General features: G+C 41.4%; 1 protein-coding gene across 4 annotated transcripts; it reads left to right on the forward strand.

Moving 5' to 3' along the window:
• Positions 1-254: 254 nt before the first annotated feature.
• Positions 255-22,771, forward strand: polg (polymerase (DNA directed), gamma). Of its 4 annotated transcripts, XM_066701912.1 has the most exons (24): positions 255-481; positions 993-1,677; positions 2,228-2,423; positions 2,799-2,966; positions 3,740-3,886; positions 4,271-4,350; positions 6,471-6,653; positions 6,793-6,935; positions 7,411-7,534; positions 7,921-8,142; positions 8,550-8,667; positions 8,828-8,914; positions 9,238-9,354; positions 9,917-10,077; positions 12,113-12,166; positions 14,590-14,707; positions 15,614-15,749; positions 16,269-16,515; positions 18,919-19,041; positions 19,210-19,378; positions 19,756-19,964; positions 20,423-20,583; positions 21,047-21,151; positions 22,113-22,771. In XM_066701912.1, the coding sequence occupies exons 2-23, from the start codon at positions 1,088-1,090 to the stop codon at positions 21,109-21,111; spliced, it is 3,618 nt and encodes a 1,205-aa protein (XP_066558009.1). In that variant the 5' UTR covers positions 255-481; positions 993-1,087; the 3' UTR covers positions 21,112-21,151; positions 22,113-22,771. The 4 variants fall into 4 exon arrangements, with proteins under 4 accessions (XP_066558009.1, XP_066558008.1, XP_066558007.1 ...); XM_066701911.1 differs by lacking the exon at positions 22,113-22,771 and having other exon boundaries at positions 255-507; positions 21,047-21,455; XM_066701910.1 differs by lacking the exon at positions 22,113-22,771 and having other exon boundaries at positions 21,047-21,455.
• The last annotated feature ends 3,690 nt before the right edge of the window (positions 22,772-26,461 follow it).

The raw sequence follows: 26,461 nt of genomic DNA on the forward strand, positions 1-26,461 counted from the left end.
TTTCGATATTCATATTTTATGATATTCAGGTCTTGTTTGACCGGAGGGATGAATTCCAAGACGAAACCTGAAACCCTATTAAAAATAATGATAGCAACTGTGTATTTACATAAAAACAACCGAAATATATACATATATTGTTTTTTATTTTTACTTTTTGCCAGATAATATGCAAAGAACCCATGGTAAGTGCCATCCAAGACCCTAGGCGTCGCTGTGCTCTGGCTGTGTGTCTTGAGTTTAGAAAGCGCTGCGTGCAAAGCGGCCAACAAAACAGAGCAATGAGTCTGTGGTGCTTAGTAAAGTCATTCACTTTTTACTACTGTAGTGCTTTTTGAAAGTCCACAGCATTGTTTCAAATATATAATTATAAGACGTCTAAATGTTTGTGTCTAACACAGTGAAATTAACAAGCAAAACGTGCACACGTGCGGAAATTGAAAAGTAAATCGTCACGGCAGCGATTTCAACAGAATGACAGGTACTACTAGTGTAACAAGCAATAAGGTTTGTGTCGGTTACACGGGGTGCAGGTGTGAGCTATTGTTGTGTGATAATGAAGAATTATTGAGTTAACAATTGCGATATTATTAATAGTGTCTTACTGTAAATGTGACGGGTGAACATGTTTTGAGTGCAGCGAATTCAGATGCATTTCCAGGCTCTGTGGAAGAAGTGAAGCATCATCAGTGCATAGCCGGTCTTGCAGTAATGTCTCTATTAATTACAGTTTTTAAAAAACACAATACTACTTGTGATTTTTATTGAAGTGATAATTTGAACAGGATTTGTCTGAACAGTTTATTTGATTCAGCGTTTTTTTTTTTTTTTATAAAATCAGTTTGTCTATCAGCCACCTTATTAATTTGTGGACTTTAAAATCTGCATTTAAATGGATTTGTAATGCCTGAACTTTAGCTATGGAAATTCCTTTTGCTATGGTTCAAAAAGTGCATCTTTCTGATAATTTCCTTTGTGTTTATTCCTCACAGTATAATCTGTATGCATCTTGATACTGCCTGCCTGCCTCAGCCCAGGTTATTGGCAGTCACAAGTGAACTGGCATCTAATTGAAGGCTGGGTTAAGATGCACCATCTGGTTTGTCACCAGCAGCAAACTTCCAGGAATCTGCTCTCCCGTCTGGCACAATACAGGCATGTGTGGAGAAGAGGCAGATGTTCCTCAGCAGATGCCCTCCCCAGACAGGGTCCCTTGTCCCAGACCCGGATGAACCCCCTAAACATCCAGATGCTGTCCAGGAACCTGCAGGAGCAGATCTTCCGGGGAGCCGTGGTGGACTATAGGGAGGAAGACGTGGAGCGCAGCATGAAGCACCTACAGAGACACGAGCTCTGGGGCTGCGAGACCTCACTTCTCCCAGACGTAGAGCTCTGTCTGCCCCGGATGTATGGTGCCAACATTGACGAGCACTTTCGCATCCTGGCCCAGAAACAGAGCCTGCCCTACCTAGAGGAAGCCAGCCGGCTTAATCGGGCCGAGTTGCCGCCAATGCCTGGGGAGTGGGCCTGGGAGCTGGGCTGGACCCGGTATGGCCCTGGTGGGGAGCGCAGGAGAGTGGATTTCCCAGAGGAGAAGGCTCTAGTATTTGACGTGGAGGTGTGCATGGCGGAAGGCCACTGTCCCACACTGGCTGTAGCTGTCTCTCACACCGCCTGGTAAGCAGAATGCTCCAGTCTAGTTTCGATGCCGAGTCGGCTCTTTCTGATGAGATCACCCTCCATTGGTTAATATTGTCAGGAGCATCTCCCACCTGGTCAGGTGATAATTATTCAATGTCCCCTTGAGCTGTAGATTAACTGTGAATTGAACATTTTTAGATGGACTTTCAAGGGTTTTAAAATCTAATTTCCACTTATCTTAGGCAAATCATCAAGCATTTTAAACTTAACATTTAGCCTTTTAAAGGTCTATGTGCAGGCAGGCCATGTAAGATATTGAATCAATTAATGAATGGAAATAAGATTGCTCTTGCCTAGCAGTTTGATCCATTTCAAGTCTCACATGCCAGGCTCTGGTAGGACGCGATGAAGCTGAAAAAAAACAATGAACTTGATTTTAAACTTGATTATGTAGATGTACTTATGCGAAGGTGACACACATGCCTGCAGCTTGTATAATCCATATGATGTAAGCTGTTGTGCAGTGGAGATCGTAGTGTTTCTGCCAGGGGCAGAGAGGACTAACAGTGCAGTGTCGTGCTCTCAGGTACTCTTGGTGCAGTAAGAGGCTGATAGAGGAGCGCTACACCTGGTCCAGTCAGCTGACCCTGGCTGATTTCATCCCCCTGGAGACTCCAGCCAACTCCACTCGACCCCCGGAGGGGCAGTGGATTGAGAGGCTGGTGATTGGGCACAACGTCAGCTTTGACCGGGCGCATATCAAAGAACAGTACCTGCTCAAGGTGAGGAAATTGGGGACAGGTCTACAGGGGCTGACATTTACATATAGCCAGCGACTCGAGGTGAAACCACAGGCGAAGCCTTAAGCATACTACATCTGTCAGTCACATTCCTGTGTGCAACAACAACCTGTTTGCGCAGTGTTACACATTGTAAATCCTGTTAAACACAAAATAATGTCCCATCTCAGTCCATTTTTTAAAAACCTATATCATGCCCTTTGCTGTTAGTGTTCACATTCCCACTTTTTCCATTTCTTCTATCTGAGAATGAGCATGATCAGCAGATACGACAATGCAAAAATAATTTGTAGTTTCTGTATCTTACAAAATAGGTTTCAGCTTGTGTCCTTTCTCGCTGTCCCCCTCCCACCACAGGGCTCCAGAATGCGATTCCTGGACACGATGAGCATGCACATGGCGATCTCTGGCCTCACAGGCTACCAGCGATCCCTCTGGATGGCCAGCAAGAAAGGCAAGAGGCGGGGCTTGCAAGAGGTCAAAGAGCACATCAAGAGGGCAAGCAGACGCAAGGAAGGCCCTTCGGTGAGACAACTCTGGTGATGGCTGTGTTCAGTGGTGCAGAGAGGAACACCGGCAGGCAGCCTCAGCTGTATATTGAGCTCCACTGAGAAGGGTGTCTTTGAAGCCCTTGTACCTTGAAGAGTTTCATTACAAAGAGCTAGCATAGTTTAAAAATATAACTTCATAGCTGATATAATCATTGTATTGTGTGTGGTTGTATGAGCACCCAGTATTTTCTCATGTTTGTCAACCAACACGTGGGCTTATAAATGGTATCTCCTTGTATTCCTGTCTGCTTGCCCTTTAAGCTAGTTAAGTTAGTTAAGCTTTAAGACATCCTAGTTAGTCCCCCCAGAAATCTGCGGAAATGTTTTCTTAAATTCTGCGATTTTAAAAGGTGTTTTCTGCGGAATTCTGCAGCAGTGATTAAGATCAGAAAAAATGTGTTTCATGTAGTGAAAACAACAATTAAAAGGCATTAACTGAGACTGATGGCTGCTTAAACTTGTATACAATTTCCATTTTTCAAAATGAACATGCAACACTATGATTGCCATTTTGAATGACAATGCTAACATATTTGTCATTACAAATCAATAACGTTAGGTAGCTGATGTGCTGATTTGATTTGAGTTGATCATCAATTGTTGATTTCCTTGGTTATATATGGTATTTTTTCTTCAAATTCCACAATCAGATTTCTGGAGGTGCTAACTAGTGTAGGTGAAGGCTGGCACATTGATAGTCTTTACCTAATCTGTTTCTGTTTGTGTTTTATTTGTGTTCGTTTGAAGATTGGCTCATGGGACTGGGTGGACATCAGCAGCATCAATAACTTGGCAGACGTCCACGCGCTGTATGTAGGGGGGCACCCACTGGAGAAGGAGGCGAGAGATATTTTTGTCAAGGGTAGCATGAGTGACGTTCGAGAGAGCTTCCAGGTCAGAGCTGAAATAATGCTCCCACATGCTCACATCACTTACAAAGCTGAAGCATGAGCTCCTCACACCAAAGCAAAGCCATCTGACACCATCAACACTTTTTGTTAGTGTTGTTCCTTTTCTCATGGCGGTGTTCTAGGATGGAACTGGCATCTGCAGTACTGCATCTGTTCAATTTCCAAGAAGCTGCTCTTGTACTATGATCTTAAATCTTTTAACTCCTTTGGAAAAGTTAAAAGAAACAGAACACATTTGGCACAAGCCAGAGTTTTTAATTAAGGGAATCGGCTCAATGCTTTGCAGTTGTCAAGCGCATGCTTTATAATGTGAATGCTACAATATTACACGCCACAGGAAGGATTTCATGCATTTCAATTTGTGCAGGAGCTGATGAGGTACTGTGCTCTGGACGTCCAGGCCACACACGAGGTGTTCAGGGAGCAGCTGCCCCTTTTCATGGAGAGGTAGGGCCACCCCAAAAGACACCATAAGCCCCTGAACAGCACAAACACTTTCATCATCCATCCAGAGCAGGGCATCAGCTCCTCTGATATGAATTTCTACTTTGGTTTTAGTTCTGTTATTTTAACTACTTATTTAATTAATTGTACTAATTTATTGCATTTTTAAGAATCCTCTTGGTCATTAACGGAAATGAGCTAGAGCCTGGATGGTGAACCTTTTTTGGCTGGTGTGCCCAAAGTCTGGTTTGTATACTTTGCTAAGTGCCAAAGGGTGCCAATGATAAATTAGAGAGATAAATGTATATACAGGGGCTAAACAGCATTGTTTTAAACAATATATATATATATATATATATATATATATATATATATATATATATATATAAAAAATAATATATATATATATAATTTTTTTTTGGTTTTAATTAAGTTATTAAGCAAACATGCTAACAAAACAAACCTCAATACAGAAAAATCTAAAAACCATGGACAGATAGAACAACCCCCCAACCACCACCACCTTAAACCTCCCCCTTATCCCTCTGTAGTCTGGAGAGCAAGTGCAGCTCCAGTCTGCTAATGGGAGTTTGCTGCAGAGTATGAAGCTGAATGAAGCGAGGCACATATTATTCCAAAAAAGATTATAAATATGCATGTTCAATTTTTGCTCACAGGTTATTGTGAATTTACAAATATAGAAAAGCAATAGTAATAGCACTTCACTAGCTCAATCATTTTCAGAATATGTCTCTTTTTATTTTGGACAATGAGAATCTTTAATCCTCATTCAAATGAAATCAGTCAATCTTAAATTGTATATAGTGGAACACCATGCCAAAGTATGTCACAACTTAAAAGAATAAAGAATAAGTGCATCATAAAATGAATACATCATTAAAATGTTACAGTATTGCTACAGTGTAGCAAAATGCATGAATCACATTTCATCACGCTTTAAGTTTGAGGATTATAATGCTAAAGTACATTTAAACCCCACATTAAAATCACAATATACCCCCAAAACAAAGTCCCTCAGATTCTCCAATTGCCCTGCCGTTACATACAAGAAGTAGAAGTTTGTTCATTTGGCTGCATTAGTAACCCTTCCATATTGTTTTGTGTTTTGTTTGCACTTGCACTCAAATCATTACCAATGTGCCTTTTTTTCAATGTATATGTACTTAATATTTACTGCTTTTACATTTTGTAAAACTGGTAGATTAATATACATTTTGTGGCACTTGTTTTAAGAAAAAAGCTTTTGCCAGCTTTATGAAGTTTTTAAATTGAGTGTTAAATATGAATGATTGTGGCCATTTCTCCATTAGATACAGGAGATAATGGTTAACAAAATGCTTCTTCCCTGCGTGTTCAACAAACATGTCCATTGCTGACCACAATGAATCAAAACAGGACAGTTTTTGTCATCTTCCTCCTGTTCCAATAGTGCCACACCGCAGCATAAACAGTCATCATAACATTAACATATTGTCCATGAAGTGCAGATTTTCTGTGCGGATCTGCGCAGCTCCACCAATGGGAGAGGAGAATTCTGCAGTTCTGCACATAACAGCGAAAGTCTGCGCACAAGAACCCGACCTAAAACATGAATATTCAAAAAATAACTTGAGCGCTTCTCAATTACTTGGGGGCTGCCGTCACTGCTAACTATTCTGAATGGTTTTCTAAAGTGCCAATCAGTTTAGACAATTGAGGGGTGGGCTGGCAAGCCAAGCTGTAAGGCTGTGCGTGCCACTCTGGGTACATGTGTCACAGGTTCGCCATCCCTGAGCTAGAGACTCTGATCTATAGTATTTTAATAACCTTACATTCTAGTTTTGTATTTTTTTCTTCTTGTTTTTGCAAACATTTCTATTGTAATTGTGCTCCAGAGGATAAAATAAAGTCATTGTTTTCTGCATGAAGGCTCTCTGTTTCTAGATGTGTGCCTTTCACCCTTTTCCAGTTAGCATTTTTTGAAAATATATTTCGATGTTCCTGTAAATGTGAGTCTTCCGAATCTTATTCCTCAGTGGTGCTGTTTGGGTACTGTGCTCTGTTTCAGAGCAGTGTGATGACCGCAAGGTTTATTGCTTGTTTCCGCTCCCCCTTCTTCCCAGGTGTCCTCACCCTGTATCGTTTGCTGGAATGCTGGAGATGGGTGTGTGCTATCTGCCTGTCAATCAGAACTGGGGGCGTTACCTGGAGGAGGCCCAGGGTACCTTCGAGGAGCTGCAGCGGGAGATGAAGAAGTCGCTGATGAACCTGGCAAATGACGCCTGCCAGCTGCTCGAGGATGAGAGGTACGGCTGCCCCTACACATCACAGATAAGACTGCAGGAGACACACATCTTAACCTGATCTCAACTCCCATAAGAAGACCCTCAGTACTGTGCTTCAGACCTGCTCAGCCTCACTGTGTGTGTGTGCATCCCTCTGCAGATACAAACAGGACCCCTGGCTTTGGGACTTAGAGTGGGGTGTTCAGGAGTTCAAACAAAAGAAGGCAACAGGCAAGAAGAAGAAGCAAGCACAAGCCGAGAATCCTATTGAACCAGTAAGCCCGGTGAAAGACCTGGAGGAAGGTAAGTGATGACATTGCATTGCACTCTGTGGTAACTTTAAAACAGTCAAAACATTGCAAAGAAATGCAGTTACAGGATTTATCATGAACTTTAAAGGGTTTGTGATTGCTCATGATGTCACTATGCCTTCTGTAACCAGGACAACAAGATAGAAGTTTATTCTATCCATCTTTAACTATGTTGAATCAAACAATATTTAGACTGACCTCTGTGTTTCATGTAGGCCTAACTCTTGTGAAATCTTACTGTGGCATTCTCTGATAAAATCTCAGCAAATTCCATTTAAATGCAGTGAATTAATTATATTAAAAGCATGATGCCTAGCAAGCTGTGATTTAGGTACATGCATGCTTTAAGAGATGCACCTTGGAAACTTTACATCATTTTTATAATCGCAAATTAAGTTAATTGTTTTGTATATTGATCAGTATGGTGAATGAGGAAAGTGGGGTCAGCAGGTGTTTTTTAATATCAGATCCAGGCCCTCCCACAGAAGAGGAGGAAGCGGCACCCCCTTCTGCTAGAATTGCACTGGAGCGTCTGAAAGAGACCGTAAACCTGTTGCCCAAGAGGAGACAGCACTTGCCTGGGCACCCAGAGTGAGTACTGTGGCCACCTGATTCCTTACCACAGCTGCACTGTATGACCCAAAATAAACCATTTTATTTTTTATACCACTTATAATCACTCCTAGTCCTTGATGGCCATAAACATGCAGTTGTTTTCAAATTGCTTGTGGCAAAAGACACCTGGAGACCACTGAATAAGAGACCCTGTTGCTCTCCAAAAGCAGGATTGAAACTCTGATTTGTATTTAGTTTTGGTTGGAGTGAAGGGTTGGTCTCCTTAGAGTCTCCTTTCTGGGCTGTGGGCCCCACAGTGTCACAGTGAAGGTTGTGTGTGACTACAGTGGATGCCATCTACAAACACTGACTGCACAAGGAGGTGCAAGTGAACGGCCAATGACCCCGTGCTGTCTCTCAAGGTGGTACCGTAAGCTGTGTTTGAAGATGTCCGATGCAGAGTGGTCTCCTGGGCCGAGCCTGATCAGCCTGCAAATGAGGGTCACTCCCAAACTCATGGGTCTGACCTGGGATGGCTTCCCCCTCCACTACTCAGAGAGGCATGGCTGGGGCTACCTCGTCCCAGGGCGCAAGGACAATCTGGAGCAGCCAGAGGACACCGAGAAAGCCAGCTGCCCATATAGGTATGACAGGAAAAATTGCGACCATGGTGAACATTAAAACCTTTCCATTAACACAGTGAAATAATATGCAGATTATTTTAATTAGATTATTTGCTTCAGACTTTCCTTCTTGTATTTCAATGTTGATATTAGAGAAAACCCAATTAAGTTTTCATTAAAAAAAAATACAAATGGACAGATGGAAATAAACAATGAGAGAGATTACCACACTATGTATATATGTACATATGTATGTTTTTATGTATTAATATTTCTTTTCTTTATTTTTTCTCAGAATTTATAGTATTCAACACTAGATTAAAGAAATCTGCAACATCCAGCTAATATAAAGACTTGAGTTGAGTGGTAGAAATGTTATGGTGTCAGGAGTGTGCTGCAACAGGTGAAAATGCCTCCTTCTGTTCCAGGGCCATTGAGACTGAGTACAGGGAGTATTGTAACCGCAAAGGCAAAGAGCAGCCCCACTGTCTGGACAACACTTTGTCTGATGAATTCATGCTGACTGACAGCAACCTGTGGCAAACAGTAAGCAGTTATGCGACACTCACAACACCACAAAGCTCTGCTTAGTTTTTATTGTTTTGTGGTCAAAGGAGTGCTATGTATGCTATCAGTTTCAAGTTTGAGCTCAGGTTGAACGCAAGTACAGCATTATGCCTAATGAGTGTCATCCTGTTGCCATTAGGTGGAGGAGCTGAGCCAGATGGAGATTGTGGAGAATGGGACAGAGGAGGTTTCTGGACCGAGGAGGAGAAAAGGCAGGACCACTGCGGTATAGAGTCTGCTGTTTTCTATCAATAATGAGACGTGCATGGCAGGAGACACTACATCTACAATTGCATACATTTACATACAGCACATGGTTCCATTGCACATAGACTACTCAAATGATTTTTATCAAATTTTTTATCAATTTTTCCAAGTAATTCAGGATAGCTACAAGTTACAGATGTGTTTTTGTCTGCTGTTTGGTTTACATGCCAGTGCATTGTAAATGAACTGAGATACAAAGGTCTTACTGGTCTCAAAAGGCAGCAAGTATCTCTCTTCTCCCCACTAATTTATTCAGCATCAGCATTTAAATTTATTTTAAAGCAGTTCCCGGAAGTGGAAATTCCTTCTAGTGAGAACCAGCCAACGTATCACCATGGTAATGGACCCTACAATGATGTTAACATCCCTGGATGCTGGTTTTTCAAGCTCCCGCACAAGGTAGGTCAGCCACGAGCTTACATGATGATAACAGCAAGACACATAGAGAGAGGGCTAACAAATTCATCTTCTACTTATGCTCTCCTTTTTATTGCCTACATGGGCACAGAATCCCTCTGTATCAAAAAATAATAATGTAAGGGAATCACATCAGACAAATCTCAACATACCCTTGAATTTAACCCAGTATTCTCTTGTACTAATAGAGGCCTGCAGTAACATTAATTAAGCAGGACCCCCGTTCACCCTATATATTTTAGTGGGTGTCGGCCTCAGGACTGTGGATTTGGCTCTCCCAGTGTAAATGTGATCGATTTATTTTATTTATGTATTCATTTTTTATTATTATTTTACAGAAGAAATACAAAATAAAAGTAACTCGCAACATACTCAACCTGTATTTTATACATATAATACCACATTCAAACTTTTTTTAAGCCATCATTTGAAGAACATACTTCATACACCTCCACTTTAATCTAAAAACACAGAATCATGAATTACAAGGGAAATTTCTCTCCAGTCCACTGTAATACAATACACCAGATTTCTGTGGTTTCAGGATGGAAACGCCAACAATGTGGGCAGCCCATTTGCTAAAGACTTCCTGTCCAAGATGGAGGATGGCACATTGCAAGCAGGTCCAGGTGGGACAAATGCCACACGGGCCTTGGAGATTAATAAGATGATCTCCTTCTGGAGGAACGCACATAAACGCATCAGGTACCTGCTCAGGATGAACGCCACACTACTACAGGAAAGGGTGTGCAATAATTTTGTGACTGTTTAAATAATATTATTTTAATTATAATTTATTATAATGTATCCGCACATCACCTTCTCTAGGTTCAGATGATAGTTTGGGGATGAAGCACATAGAAATTAAGTGTAGTGGATGTTACTATAGCAGGTAGCAGTAATCACACACAGTAACATTTAATTGAAAACAAGTTATTTGTTGTTAACCTATATATACCTACATAGATGTGCACAGGTATAAACACATACAGCTCTTTAACAGCTGTGATATGATAATCAAAGGCAAACTCAGAAGTTTTATTCATGAACATCAAATCCAACATTTACATAGCACAAATGGAGTATTTAAATTGAAATATGATCATAAAACATTAATATTATTGCTATAAATAACAATGCACTTTTTTCTAAACACACACACTGCAGTTAAAACATGAATAACTATATAGCCTATAATAAGCAAAAAGGGCATACAATAAGAGAATGAAACAAGTGTAAACGTAAATATTGGAATAATGCTCCAAAGCAAAATTTTATAGTTCAAAAATAACTACTGCATTTATCAAAACATAATCATACACTAAAGTAAACATTTTCAAAATCATGTAAACTTTGTTTTCAACATACACTGCTTGTATTCACTGTAGCTTTGTATTTCAATAAACTATTTACTATATATTTATCCTGCATACCTGACAGGTCGTACAGTCCACACAGGACACATTTCTGCACTTTCCCAGCATGAGCTCATACCTCACACTGCCTTTGACAGCCTTTCCAGGTGAATACTTTTACTCCAAGAAAACACAGCTTTGCAATAAATGCTCCTCTGCTGATAATGTCCAAGAAGCATTATTTTGCGTGCGATGTGCCTGCATTATTGCACTCTGTACTGTGCAGTAACGATCGCGTATTGATCAGTGGAGTAAAAGTGCTGCCATCTGGACCTGGCGTTTCACTCGCAGTGTTTTCACAACACTGGCACCAACCCACGAATGATCTGTCATTCCCAGTATCACTGATGCCCCTGAATCAGTCATGCTCATATACACAGCATTTCCAAAACACGCTCTCTTCAATCTCTGTTTCCAATCCATGTTTATTTGCGGGATAATCACTGACTACAGTTGTAAGAAAATACCTTTGTGTGTTTTTCAAGCACATGAAAGACTGTAGACAGGTAGAGATCTCCACTTGACTGTTTTGTAAAGGGAAGGCAGGAGTATGCATTATATTTGAGTTATTATATATTTAATTGACCAGTCAAAATAACACGATTTTGGCTATTCTATAACTTTTATTTATTTTTGTGTTTATGCAGTTAAAACGCTGTAGACATGTTTAATACATATTTTTATTTATTATTATTTTTTTAACGAACAGGTATGCACAGTGTATTTAGGAACACCGAGTAATTCAAATTTTAATAACCAAATTGGTCAAATTGACCGTCTCGGCTCTTAAACCACTCCAGTGCAGCCTTGGCTGTGTGTTTAGGATCATTGTCTTGCTGAATGGTGAACCTTCGCCCCAGTCCAAGGCCTCTCACAGACTGAAGCAGGTTTTCCACTTATCTACACAGCATACTCCATACTGTTAAGGGGGACAGGGGGGGGGAAGGCAGGTTTTCGTCAAGGACTTGTCTATACTTTGCTCCATTCATTTTCCCTCCTATCCTGAAAAATGGCCTGTCCCTGCCATTGCAAAGCAATCCCATAACATGATGCTGTCAACAGCTGATGTGCTGTCTTGGGTTTGCATTGGTTTACATGTCGATTTAATTGGAATTTCTTTTTTTGGAAAGATGTCAGATAAATGTCCTGTCTTGATTTTCCTTGTGATTAATATGTCTTAATTAATAGCAATAGTTTATGTAGATTCTCTGGCCTTAGTTGTCTTTTTTTTTTTTTTTTTTTAAGATTGTCAAGTAGTGAAAACCTTGTCCTGCAGTAAACTCAGAAAACATGACCACATTCTCTATCTAATTTCCGTCTTCTAGCTCTCAGAAGGTCGTTTGGCTGAGGAAGGGAGAGCTGCCTCGCACTGTCACCAGGTAGATATATCTGTATGTGTATGTTCATATGAATGTATTCTTTTATATTTAGGGCAACTTACAGTTGTCACATTTTTATATATGCATATAAGTCAGTCAGTACTGAATAACAAATCTGTGTACACTGTATTTTAACTTTGTAATAAGAAAAATATATAACGGTTATAGATTTGCATGGGAAGACAAATATTACTACATAGTTTGGTAATTTTTCCTAAAACACACATCCAAACAAAGAACTGAGCTACAATGCCAAATTCACAGAGACCAAATCAACACATACACAGTGAGGGGAAAAAAGTATTTGATCCCCTGCTGATTTTGTACGTTTGCCCACTGACAAAGAAATGATCAGTCTATAATTTTAATGGTAGGTGTATTTTAACAGTGAGAGACAGACAAAGAAATCCAGAAAAAACGCATTTCAAAAAAGTTATAAATTGATTTTTATGTTAATGAGGGAAATAAGTATTTGATCCCCTATCAATCAGCAAGATTTCTGGCTCCCAGGTGTCTTTTATACAGGTAACGAGCTGAGATTAGGAGCACTCTCTTAAAGGGACTGCTCCTAATCTCAGCTCGTTACCTGTATAAAAGACACCTGTCCACAGAAGCAATCAATCAATCAGATTCCAAACTCTCTACCATGGCCAAGACCAAAGAGCTGTCCAAGGATGTCAGGGACAAGATTGTAGACCTACACAAGGCTGGAATGGGCTACAAGACCATCGCCAAGCAGCTTGGTGAGAAGGTGACAATAGTTGGTGCGATTATTCCCAAATGGAAGAAACACTAAATAACTGTCAGTCTCCCTCGGTCTGGGGCTCCATGCAAGATCTCACCTCGTGGAGTTTCAATGATCATGAGAACGGTGAGGAATCAGCCCAGAACTACTTGTTAATGATCTCAAGGCAGCTGGGACCATAGTCACCAAGAAAACAATTGGTAACACACTACGCCGTGAAGGAATGAAATCCTGCAGTGCCCGCAACGTACCCCTGCTCAAGAAAGCACATGTACAGGCCTGTCTGAAGTTTACCAATGAACATCTGAATGATTCAGAGGAGAACTGGGTGAAAGTGTTGTGGTCAGATGAGACCAAAATCGAGCTCTTTGGCATCAACTCAACTCGCTGTGTTTGGAGAAGGAGGAATGACCCCAAGAACACCATCCCCACTGTCAAACATGGAGGTGGAAACATTATGCTTTGGGGGTGTTTTTCTGCTAAGGGCACAGGACAAGTGCACCGCATCAAAGGGACGATGGACGGGGCCATGTACCGTCAAATCTTGGGTGAGAACCTCCTTCCCTCAGCCAAGGCATTGAAAATGGGTCGTGGATGGGTATTCCAGCATGACAATGACCCAAAACACACAGCCAAGGCAACAAAGGAGTGGCTCAAGAAGAAGCACATTAAGGTCCTGGAGTGGCCTAGCCAGTCTCCAGACCTTAGTCCCATAGAAAATCTGTGGAGGGAGCTGAAGGTTCGAGTTGCCAAACATCAGCCTCGAAACCTTAATGACTTGGAGAGGATCTGCAAAGAGGAGTGGGACAAAATCCCTCCTGAGATGTGTGCAAACCTGGTGGCCAACTACAAGAAACGTCTGACCTCTGTGATTGCCAACAAGGGTTTTGCCACCAAGTACTAAGTCGAAGGGGTCAAGTACTTATTTCTCTCATTAACATGCAAATCAATTTATAACTTTTTAGAAATGCGTTTTTCTGGATTTTGTTGTTGTTATTCTGTCTCTCACTGCTAAAATACACCTACCATTAAAATTATAGACTGATCATTTCTTTGTCAGTGGGCAAACGTACAAAATCAGCAGGGGATCAAATACTTTTCCCCCTCACTGTAGCATAGAAACATGTTTTACTTTTGAATAGTAACTTCAAAATGTATATATAGTTTTAGTTTTACTTGTTACTTTTTTGTTGTTGATTTTTTTTTATGAGATGCACATGGAAAGAGAGTGCCTCTTAATCTGATAATTGTCCATTTAAAATCTTTAACCAGGACATCTGTACGGCTTGTAGCTTCAATAAATACAACTTAGCTCATAGCTTTCTAGTCTGCTGTAAACAAGAATAGTTCATGTCTCTGGTAAGCAGTTCAGGTGCATGGTGTGGGCAGTACCAGTAATACATTGAAACACTGCATTCAGAAACAGGATGTGAACAGTGCCTAGTGGTATAGTTCAACTGGACACTCCAGTAGAGCACTGCCGCTCCCCGAGTCACACTGACTACCAACTCCCTTGGCAAAAATCATATCTCATAGATACAACTGTCAGTTTTAAGTTTGTTTTTTATGTTTTTTTTTAAATCATCTGGGTAAATAGGGTTCAACAGACATTACATATAGTACAACATGAAAAACATATTATATTGAACATATTATATCTTCATGTCTCTTGCCACAGAAATGCTGCTTTTGACGAGGAGGGGCAGTACGGTGCCATCCTGCCCCAGGTTGTCACAGCTGGTACAGTCACCAGGAGAGCTGTGGAGCCCACGTGGCTCACTGCCAGCAATGCCAGGGTGAGTAGTAGGGGGATATTCAGTGGTGTTTTATTTTTAAATAATGTATCAGGTGCTTTATGGTATGACTGAGAGTGTAACCAGTAATAGGCTAAGGACAGTGGAAACAGATCTTGTAACCCTTTGTTATCCTGCTCAGCCAAGCTCTGAAGATTTTGCAATGAGGTATATTAATTACAAATGTTAAATGTTAAGGTACTACGCTTCAGTTGAAGCAACCCTTTTCAGCAGGAGACGAGCACTCAGGAAGGAAAAGTCACAGAGACCGATGTCTGTTCGTTTATCTTAATTTATTGAAAGTTTCACACAGCCTTTTATACATTTACAAGCGGTATTTCAAAGGAGTTTCAGTGCAGTCCCAAACCTGGATGCCATTTTCTTGGCATATGTCCCGGGGCAGTTCTGAGACACGGGAAACAATATTTAATAAGGTATTCTTTATAATTAGTTCAAGCATGGAGGCGCTGATATCAAGGACACCATACAAGACATGGTAAACAAACTTTCATAAGGTTTTCTTTGTAATTATTCCAGACATGGAAATGCTGGTACCAAGGACACACTGTACTGATAAGAACGTGTTACTGATAATTTAAGTTCGTTACCCAAAGAATTTGCCACAGCAGCAGAAATTGTTTTCATCTGCCACACAGATGAGTCTGAGCAGAGAAATCCTTATAAGAACAAGTTTTAACTAGTAACTTACTGGAAAGTTTCTTATATTTTCTAACAGTTATACAGTGGGTATATACAATACATAGGGGGCAATTTTACCCCAACATTTAAAGGACCAGTATAGTGCTCTCGCAAAGCTGCCTGTGAGTGGTGTTGGAAGATGAATCCCTTCAGCAATGGGGAAGACTAAAGGAAGTTTTCTCTAAAGGAAGTTTTCTCTGTGTCTTGCAGCGGGACAGGGTGGGAAGTGAACTGAAAGCAATGGTGCAGGTGCCCCCGGGGTACCATCTGGTGGGGGCCGACGTTGACTCGCAAGAGCTGTGGATTGCTGCAATCCTGGGGGAAGCTAACTTCGTTGGCATGCATGGTAAGGAAACAGAAGGTTAACAATCGATATAATTTAAGCACGTAAAGGCCAACTTAGCTAATTTTTTATTTCATTTACTCACACATTTAATCATAGGATGTCTTTTAATCGTCTGCGATTGCTGTTGAACAAACAAAATTCCTGTTTATTTATTCTGTGTGACGTTTTAGTTCAGTTTTAGTTTTGTGTGACATCTAAAGCCCAAGATTATCCATGGTGACTGTCATTAAAACAGCTCAAACCAGGAACTGTGAAATAGCAGAGAATGCATTTTTTCAAGCTGTATCTTTCCTTTGAAGGTGGTTAAATGTGATATGTTGTCTACTGAGTTGTATGTGGTACTATACATAATGTCAGTTTCCCCCTATGTACACATATCATTAAAACATTTATATAAAACTTAAAACTGACAGTTGTATCTATGAGATGTGAATCTTGCCAAGGGAATTGGTAGTCAGTGTGTGGGAATGGTAGTGTTCTAGCGTAGCATCTGTTTTAACTATGACTGGTTCCCGGCAGGGTGCACTGCGTTCGGCTGGATGACCCTGCAGGGGAAGAAGAGCCAGGGCACTGATCTGCATAGCCGCACCGCTGCCGCTGTGGGCATCAGCCGTGAGCACGCCAAGGTCTTCAACTATGGCCGCATCTACGGGGCGGGCCAGCCCTTCGCCGAGCGCCTGCTCATGCAGTTCAACCACCGACTCAGCCAGCCCGAGGCAGCAGCTAAGGCCCGGCAGTTGTACGCCGTCACCAAGGGGATCCGCAGGTGCATTTTCTAACAAGCTCACTATATGTCACAATATATCTCTTTATAGTTATTTAAAAAAAAGATATATGAATGTTAATTTAGTTTTTCTTCAGTGTCAGTATACTATTGAAAATGAAAGATTTAAGTCTTAATTAGCGTGCGTGGCTCACGGGGCCAAAGTTGCTTTCTGAATTGTCAAAAAGTGCTCTGCTGGTGACACAACAAAATCTAAATATGTTACATACAGTGAGGGAAAAAATTATTTGATCCCCTGGTTGTACATTTGCCCACTGACAAAGAAATGATCAGTCTATAATTTTAATGGTAGGTGTATTTTAACAGTGAGAGACAGAATAACAACAAAAAAATCCAGAAAAACGCATTTCAAAAAAGTTATACATTGATTTGCATGTTAATGAGGGAAATAAGTATTTAATCCCCTATCAATCAGCAAGATTTCTGGCTCCCAGGTGTCTCTTAAAGGGAGTGCTCCTAATCTCAGCTCGTTACCTGTATAAAACACCTGTCCACAGAAGCAATCAATCAATCAGATTCCAAACTCTCCACCATGGCCAAGACCAAAGAGCTGTCCAAGGATGTCAGGGACAAGATTGTAGACCTACACAAGGCTGGAATGGGCTACAAGACCATCGCCAAGCAGCTTGGTGAGAAGGTGACAACAGTTGGTGCGATTATTCGCAAATGGAAGAAACACAAAATAACTGTCAGTCTCCCTCGGTCTGGGGCTCCATGCAAGATCTCACCTCGTGGAGTTTCAATGATCATGAGAACGGTGAGGAATCAGCCCAGGACGACATGGGAGGATCTTAGCTGGGACCATAGTCACCAAGAAAACAATTGGTAACACACTACGCCGTGAAGGACTGAAATCCTGCAGCGCCCGCAACGTCCCCCTGCTCAAGAAAGCACATGTACAGGCCCGTCTGAAGTTTGCCAATGAACATCTGAATGATTCAGAGCAGAACTGGGTGAAAGTGTTGTGGTCAGATGAGACCAAAATCGAGCTCTTTGGCATCAACTCAACTCGCCGTGTTTGGAGGAGGAGGAATGACCCCAAGAACATCATCCCCACCGTCAAACATGGAGGTGGAAACATTATGCTTTGGGGGTGTTTTTCTGCTAAGGGGACAGGACAACTGCACCGCATCAAAGGGATGATGGACGGGGCCATGTACCATCAAATCTTGGGTGAAAACCTCCTTCCCTCAGCCAGGGCATTGAAAATGGGTCGTGGATGGGTATTCCAGCATGACAATGACCCAAAACACACAGCCAAGGCAACAAAGGAGTGGCTCAAGAAGAAGCACATTAAGGTCCTGGAGTGGCCTAGCCAGTCTCCAGACCTTAATCCCATAGAAAATCTGTGGACGGAGCTGAAGGTTCGAGTTGCCAAATGTCAGCCTCGAAACCTTAATGACTTGGAGAGGATCTGCAAAGAGGAGTGGGACAAAATCCCTCCTGAGATGTGTGCAAACCTGGTGGCCAACTACAAGAAACGTCTGACCTCTGTGATTGCCAACAAGGGTTTTGCCACCAAGTACTAAGTCGAAGGGGTCAAGTACTTATTTCTCTCATTAACATGCAAATCAATATATAACTTTTTTGAAATGCGTATTTCTGCATTTTTTTGTTGTTATTCTGTCTCTCACTGCTAAAATACACCTACCATTAAAATTATAGACTGATCATTTCTTTGTCAGTGGGCAAACGTACAAAATCAGCAGGGATCAAATACTTTTTTCTTTCACTGTAGGTGGATGTAAGATACTGTTTATTGGGTTGAGTATTTTACATTACGTAAATAAAACAATTCAATTTTTAATACTTATGATTAAAATGTCAGTCCTTAAAATCACTTAAAAATTATTAAAATCTTTGTGATTTTAACACAAACTAAAACAATTAACTTTAAAATGAACGTGCTCAAATCAACAAAACAAACGTGATAAAAGCAAAAACTGCACACCAACAAAAGGGTCAAATACATTGAAAATAACTGAAAATGCATTAAACAAAATAAAAAAACAATTAAAAGGAAAAAATAAAAAACAAACAAAAAAGGTCTAATGCATTTTAAATTAAACCCAAAACGGTCAATGTATTTGACAACAAAATATAACAAAACTATATCAAAAAAACCCTGAACAATGTGATTTAAAAACAACTAAATCTTTAAAAACAATTAAGATTCCTTTTTTAAAATCTTTTTAAAACAATCATCCTTAAAATCTTTAAAAGATCTTGGACTCGGGCTCCAGCAGGGGGAACTAACCGTCCCCGGAGGTGGGTCCCATCGTGGGTCCCCTGAGTAGGTGGATGTAAGATGTAGTAAGCTGCCCACTAAACTACGAATACCAGAGTTGTTAGTTGAAGGTTCTCAATCTGCTCTCCTGTGTGCAGGTACAGGCTGTCCGAGGAGGGCGAGTGGTTGGTGAGGGAGCTGGGCCTCTCCGTTGAGAAGGACGAGAATGGCACCGTCTCTCTCCAGGAGCTGCGCAGGATAACAAAACTGGCCAGCCAGAGGTGAGGAAAGAGCTGTGGGGCAGCCGGCTCCCGGTGTCACAGCTGAGGAGAGAGCACTGCAGTCTGGGTTATTCCAGATAAAACTGTTACAGGCATTATTTGAAACTGACGGCCATGGGGGAGTTTGACGGACCATTTGGCTCTGGGGTGATATATTTCTCTTTGCAGCTCAAACAGGCACAGGTGGGAGATTGTGGGACAGAGGCTGTGGGCAGGGGGCACAGAGTCAGAGATGTTCAACAAGCTGGAGAGTATTGCTCACTCCCCGCTGCCCTGCACACCTGTCCTGGGCTGCCGCATCAGCAGGGCCCTGGAGCCCAGCACAGTGAAGGATGAGGTGAGGGCGGGGGCCAATTATGTATTTAAACAGGTTTACGGCTACTCCTATAGACCTAATACAAACATAAAGCTACAACTACACTATGGATTGCGGTAAAAACTGCATATTTGAAAGTATACCATCTTAAGTAACAATGTGTTCAGCCTGAGGTGCAATACAAAAGTTATACTTTGCATAGAAATTATATTTCAAATAAATACTTTTTTTCTGTACACAAATTTGTTTCTATTTTGAAAATAGCCGGACTGCTCCAAATGAAATGTGTCGTTTACTTTCCAAGTCTATCTGCTTAGAAAAGAGGTGAATGATACTAGGTGTATGTGTTGTGAAATCGCAATTGCTTTGCCAGGCATGAATGTGTCTGTGTGTCTCAGTTCATCACTAGTCGGGTGAACTGGGTGGTGCAGAGCTCGGCGGTGGACTACCTGCATCTGATGCTGGTGTCCATGAAGTGGCTGTTCGAGGAGTATGACATCGATGGGCGCTTCTGCATCAGCATCCACGATGAGGTGCGCTACCTGGTGCGCAGCGAGGACCGGCACCGGGCGGCTCTGGCCCTGCAGATTACCAACCTGCTTACACGGTCAGTGTCGGGCCTCTGGGCCTGCAGTTCGAGAGCTTAGAGAGCCATAGCACTCATTAACAGTCTATTGATTACCCAGAATATCTGTCTTGTACGTTTGTTTACAGACAACTGGAAGCTGGCCTTAGGGTTCACTCCTCTCTTTCAGGGTTACAGGTCTCTCTCTGATTTTAAGAACAATATATACTTTTTAAAGCAAGGAAGCCAACAAATAAATAGATAAAGGAATGCCCAAATGTAACAAAAATATGTTTAAAAGTGACACTGCTTACTTTCTGCACAGACGTGCAGAGGCTCCCTTCAGTCAGTAACTGCCAAAATCGACTAGATCAACAAAATTATATATTATGCATTATATTCCCCCACCCACCCAGTGATATATATGTATTTTTTTTTTTTTTAAACTGTTCATGTATCTGCAGTCCTAATTGACAATATCACCCTGTTCTACCCTGTAGCTGCATGTTTTCCTACAAACTGGGGATACAAGACCTCCCTCAGTCTGTGGCCTTCTTCAGCGCAGTGGACATTGACCAGTGTCTGCGTAAGGAGGTCAACATGGACTGTGCAACACCCTCAAACCCCACCGGCATGGAGAGGAGATGCGGCATCCCTCAGGGTGAGTCTGGCCCTGATAAAGATTTCCACCGTTATATTTCAATTTAAAACTCATCACAATTGTTTTCATTCTGACATGAACAAATTAAAATATTGATTTCCAGGGTTGTGAACAATAACAATTAAATAAGGCTACCCTGTCAATACATACAATTATAATATAATTACTGCTTTAACTCAATTAAGACATTTAATGGGAGAAGGAATTGTACAATTAAACAATTTTCCACACTTCTTTTCATTTAATTCATTTTATGTTGGAATTAGTTTTTTATCCAATTAATCAAAGTAGTAATCGACAGATTAATAAATTATCAAAATAGTTGTTTGTTGCTGCCCTAATGAAAACCAAGGACTGTAAATACCTGGGCATGAGTTTACACTGCCAAAGGTTTTGTGCAAATGTAAGGAATGTGTGTCATTTTAAGCAGTTTTTATCCAATGTCTTTTGTTTCTCCTTTCAGGTGAAGCCCTGGATATCTATCGGGTGATTGAGCTCACTAAAGGCTCCCTGGCTAAAGGGAAGTAGCTGGAGGAGGTCATGCTCACTACCTGGACTCATCTGAAGTGTGAGCAGCATAAGTGCTCTAAAACCAAAGGCTCATATCATTACATGATACCTAAAGTTAAATCCTTATATATGCACTTTTATTTTATTTAAGAAGCCTGAATGTGGCCCAATTTCAATTAACCAATGTTTAAAGAATAGACTACAGCCTAGTTTTCTCTTTTTTTTTTTCAGCATACTGAATATAATTGCTCATTACAAATAATAATACATCTGAGTGTAAAAAAAACTTTGATGTAAATATCTGTACATTGTTTGTGTTTAAAAATACATTAAATCGTACATATATATTTCTTAAATTGTAATTTCCACAAAGAGCATTTTTTTTCAGAAATCTAAAGACCATTGCACAGGTGTCATGCAATATATGCATTTTTTGTGGCTGGTTATTTTATAATTAGCCAGTAGGTGATGTATTGATGGTTCAGACTGAAAGTCCTGTGTACCCAGCAATGGATCTCAGATCACATAGAAGAGGCCTTTTGGAATCATTAGTAGTTTTAAGTGAAATGTGGTGCAGTTAGCATATCATTTTAATATAGCTAATTAAGGGCTTTGGATGGATATGCACAGAAGATGCTGTTACCCACAAGGACGGTGCTTGGGATCCTGGTTCCAATGATTAATACTTCTCTACTGTGGCCATGGCACAAAATTGGGCTTCCAACTGGGGTAGGGAGAGAGAGAGGGCATCAGCTCATGAATCACACAAGTCCATTACTTGAATCCCACCCAGAGAGATGGTTCTCTGGACTGGAGCCACTGGCTGTGGTACCAGCCAAAATGGTTGCCAACTTCCAAGCATGTATAAAACAGGTGTGTCCCATTAGCCAGGGGGCTGGGTATATAAAGGGGGACTGAGAATTAGCAGGTGTTTGCTACTTGTTGAGTATTAGATCCTCTGACATTGGGGTGGTGTTTCAGTGCATCAGGTGTTTTACACCCTTGTTTTGCATTCCCAGTTCTGCACTTTGACACTCAGGGCCATCTGTGCAGCAGCCTGGTCTTCACACTGGATACACTGCTCAAGGAACCCTCACCTCACCTTGTGGGAACGGTGAACCTCCCAGCAGCGGCCCTGTCAGCCCAGTCTAAGAAGACCAAACCTCAGACTCTGCGTCGGCACACATAGGCGCCACAGGCCGGCAACAGCCGGGAGAAGTTCAGGTCCCTCCCATTGAGACACCTGACAGCCCTGATAACCGGAGGGGCGTCACGCAGTCCAGAGCCAGAGCTGCACCCTGCCAGGGACCCGCTGGAGAGGAGCTGCAGTATCAGTGCTGGGAAGGGCTCCACCATTCAGAGCAGTGGTTGCAGGGCTGAGAATCAGTGCAGGAAGGCTCTGCTACAGTGAGGGGAAAAAAGTATTTGATCCCCTGCTGATTTTGTACGTTTGCCCACTGACAAAGAAATTATCAGTCTATAATTTTAATGGTAGGTGTATTTTAACAGTGAGAGACAGAATAACAACACAAAAATCCAGAAAAACACATTTCAAAAAAGTTATACATTGATTTGCATGTTAATGAGGGAAATAAGTATTTGATCCCCTATCAATCATCAGCAAGATTTCTGGCTCCCAGGTGTCTTTTATACAGGTAACGAGCTGAGATTAGGAGCACTCTCTTAAAGGGACTGCTCCTAATCTCAGCTCGGTACCTGTATAAAAGACACCTGTCCACAGAATCAATCAATCAATCAGATTCCAAACTCTCCACCATGGCCAAGACCAAAGAGCTGTCCAAGGATGTCAGGGACAAGATTGTGGACCTACACAAGGCTGGAATGGGCTACAAGACCATTGCCAAGCAGCTTGGTGAGAAAGTGACACCAGTTGGTGCAATTATTCGCAAATGGAAGAAACACAAAATAACTGTCAGTCTCCCTCGGTCTGGGGCTCCATGCAAGATCTCACCTCGTGGAGTTTCAATGATCATGAGAACGGTGAGGAATCAGCCCAGAACTACACAGGAGGATCTTGTTAATGATCTCAAGGCAGCTGGGACCATAGTCACCAAGAAAACAATTGGTAACACACTACGCCGTGAAGGACTGAAATCCTGCAGCACCCGCAAGGTCCTCCTGCTCAAGAAAGCACATGTACAGGCCCGTCTGAAGTTTGCCAATGAACATCTGAATGATTCAGAGGAGAACTGGGTGAAAGTGTTGTGGTCAGATGAGACCAAAATCGAGCTCTTTGGCATCAACTCAACTCGCCGTGTTTGGAGGAGGAGGAATGACCCCAAGAACACCATCCCCACCGTCACACATGGAGGTGGAAACATTATGCTTTGGGGGTGTTTTTCTGCTAAGGGGACAGGACAACTGCACCGCATCAAAGGGACGATGGACGGGGCCATGTACCATCAAATCTTGGGTGAGAACCTCCTTCCCTCAGCCAGGGCATTGAAAATGGGTCGTGGATGGGTATTCCAGCATGACAATGACCCAAAACACACAGCCAAGGCAACAAAGGAGTGGTTCAAGAAGAAGCACATTAAGGTCCTGGAGTGGCCTAGCCAGTCTCCAGACCTTAATCCCATAGAAAATCTGTGGAGGGAGCTGAAGGTTCGAGTTGCCAAACGTCAGCCTCGAAACCTTAATGACTTGGTGAGGATCTGCAAAGAGGAGTGGGACAAAATCCCTCCTGAGATGTGTGCAAACCTGGTGGCCAACTACAAGAAACGTCTGACCTCTGTGATTGCCAACAAGGGTTTTGCCACCAAGTACTAAGTCGAAGGGGTCAAATACTTATTTCCCTCATTAACATGCAAATCAATTTATAACTTTTTTGCAATGCGTTTTTCTGGATTTTCTTTTTTGATTTTTTAGACTGATCATTTCTTTGTCAGTGGGCAAACGTACAAAATCAGCAGGGGATCAAATACTTTTTTCCCTCACTGTACATTTCCATTAAATGTGTTCATAGATGCTGTTGAATCAGTGTGAATGGTTTAGATTTAAAATCATACAAAAAATACTTCATACAACTAAGAGACTTAAGGGTTATGCTTTTAAATACAGAATCGATTTCATTGAATGTGTGGAGGAAAATATAAATAATTTTGAGCTTCTGTGCTTTGTGTGCTGTGACCCTGAAGGTTTCTAGCAAATAACTATTAATTTGCCCGCAATCTTTCCAATGAATTATGAGAACCTGTTATTTTCTAACTTCTCAGTTACTCCTTTTTAGTTTATCAGCAACTTACATTCTCTACTTGTTTCTTATTAAAGTTTAATTGTTTCAAACCTATCTTTTTTTATCGGCAAATGACCTTCCAAATGTAGCTGTCAATTTAGAGGATAATAATTATTCATGAATAATAATTGTAATATTGATGAGATGGGTAGGCTTATTTTAGAATGCCAATTAAATTACTATCATAGTTATTTAGATGACCAATCAGACACTGTTTGTAAAATGTCAAACCCCTTGAGGCTATGTCCCACAATGGGAATAAAAGCTATGTACTTCCTTGTACCCTTTGGAAAAACAGCATTATACTTGTTTAATACTTTCTGTTGCTGTGTTCTGCTGTTTTTTCCCGTGCACATAATAAATTCTGATTAGAACTGCCAACTCCAGATCTTTCTTCCACAGGCACTATGCCTTATGGGCTGTTTTCACAGAGCCAGATTACCACTAGTCTTGGACTTCTCAATACTATTTTAGGTCGGCTATTCCTAGATTAGAGCTAATTTAGTTCTATCAAACCAGCTGCAAATGTATAAAGTTGAAGACTTGTACTTTCATAATGATCTTCCCAAGATGTGGATTAATTTAGTTCCAACTGCAACAAACCTCAGGATGCAGCAAAATAATCAAGTGGGGATGTGTTCAGATGGATTGTAGCTTTTTATGAATTCAAGGAGTAATGGCCCGGGGGTTTATTTTATTGTTTATATGTAGGATAGAGTCTTTGGTAACATTTGATTTTAAGGTAGACAAATGGGCTAACAGAAGAACAATGGACTTTTTGCTAAGATATACTTAGTCATTAGTTAGGGGCCCATATCTATCATATTTATAAGACTGTGTTCTATATATACTGAGTGAACAAAACATTAGGAGCACCTGCTCTTTCCATTAAATAGACTGATGAGGTGAATCCAGGTGAAAGCTATGATACCTAATGATGTAACCTGTTAAATCCACTTCAATCAGGGTAGATGAATGGGAGGAGACAGGTTAAAGAAGGATTTTGAAGCCTTGACACAATTATTATTATTATTATTATTATTAGTAGTAGTAGTAGTAGTAGTAGTAGTAGTAATAGTAGTATTTATTTATTAGCAGGTGCCCTTATCCAGGGCGACTTACAAAATATAAGTGCAAAAATACAGTGCATACAGGCATAAAAAATATTACAAATTCCAATTTACATAATACAGTGCAATTCCAAGCATAATACATTTTACGAATTCCAATTTACACAAGTGTATAGAATATATTGGGTCTTACATACTGGATTGTAAAAGCTGATGAGTGCAGACAAGATGTTAAGTCACAGTCAAGGGCAATGGGAAAGGGAGCATAGGGGAAATCAAAATAAACAATACGAGTATTAGTAACGCAAGGTAAGCAGTATGATAAAACATTGTAAAGTGCAATCTTACAGTTGAATGAATGACTAAATTACAAGTAGAGTCTGAACAGATGTGTCTTGAGTAAGCGCCGGAAGGAGGTAAGAGACTGCTGTTTTGACTTAAGTGGGAAGGTTGTTCCACCACTTAGGGTCCAGGGATGAGAAGGAGCGGCTCTGGAGGAAGGGGAGTGGAGAGGAGGCAGAGTTAGTCTTCTGGCATCAGAAGACCACAGTGGTCTGGAGGGGATGTATGGAGAGACGAGGGTCTGAAGGTAGCTTGGTGCCGTGTGGTCGAGACAGCAGTAGGTGGGGGTCAGTGTCTTGAACTGAATGTGTGTCGTGATCGGGAGCCAGTGGAGGGAGTGGAGCAGTGGAGTAGCGTGTGTGAATTGGGGCAGAGAGAATACCAGACGAGCCGCAGAATTCTGGATGAGCTGGAGCGGCGGGTAGTAGTTGCAGGCAGGCTGGCCAGGAGGGAGTTTCAGTAGTCCAGGCAGGAGAGGACCAGGGACTGGATGAGCAGCTGGCGTATGTTGCTCAGGAAGAATCTGCAGGTGCGTGTCAGTGTGGTGATGTGCTGAGTGTAGGAGAGCGCAGGATCGAGGGTGACTCCTAGGTTCTTAGTGGAAGAAGAAGGAGAGTGTCATAGATTCCAAGGGGATTGAGATGGAGAGATCAGCAGAAGGTGAGGAAGAGGGGTGTAGCGTTATGTTGGGTGTATTTTG

The sequence above is a fragment of the Amia ocellicauda genome, chromosome 4, assembly GCF_036373705.1.
Source record: "Amia ocellicauda isolate fAmiCal2 chromosome 4, fAmiCal2.hap1, whole genome shotgun sequence".
In the NCBI taxonomy this organism is placed as follows: Eukaryota; Metazoa; Chordata; class Actinopteri; order Amiiformes; family Amiidae; genus Amia; species Amia ocellicauda.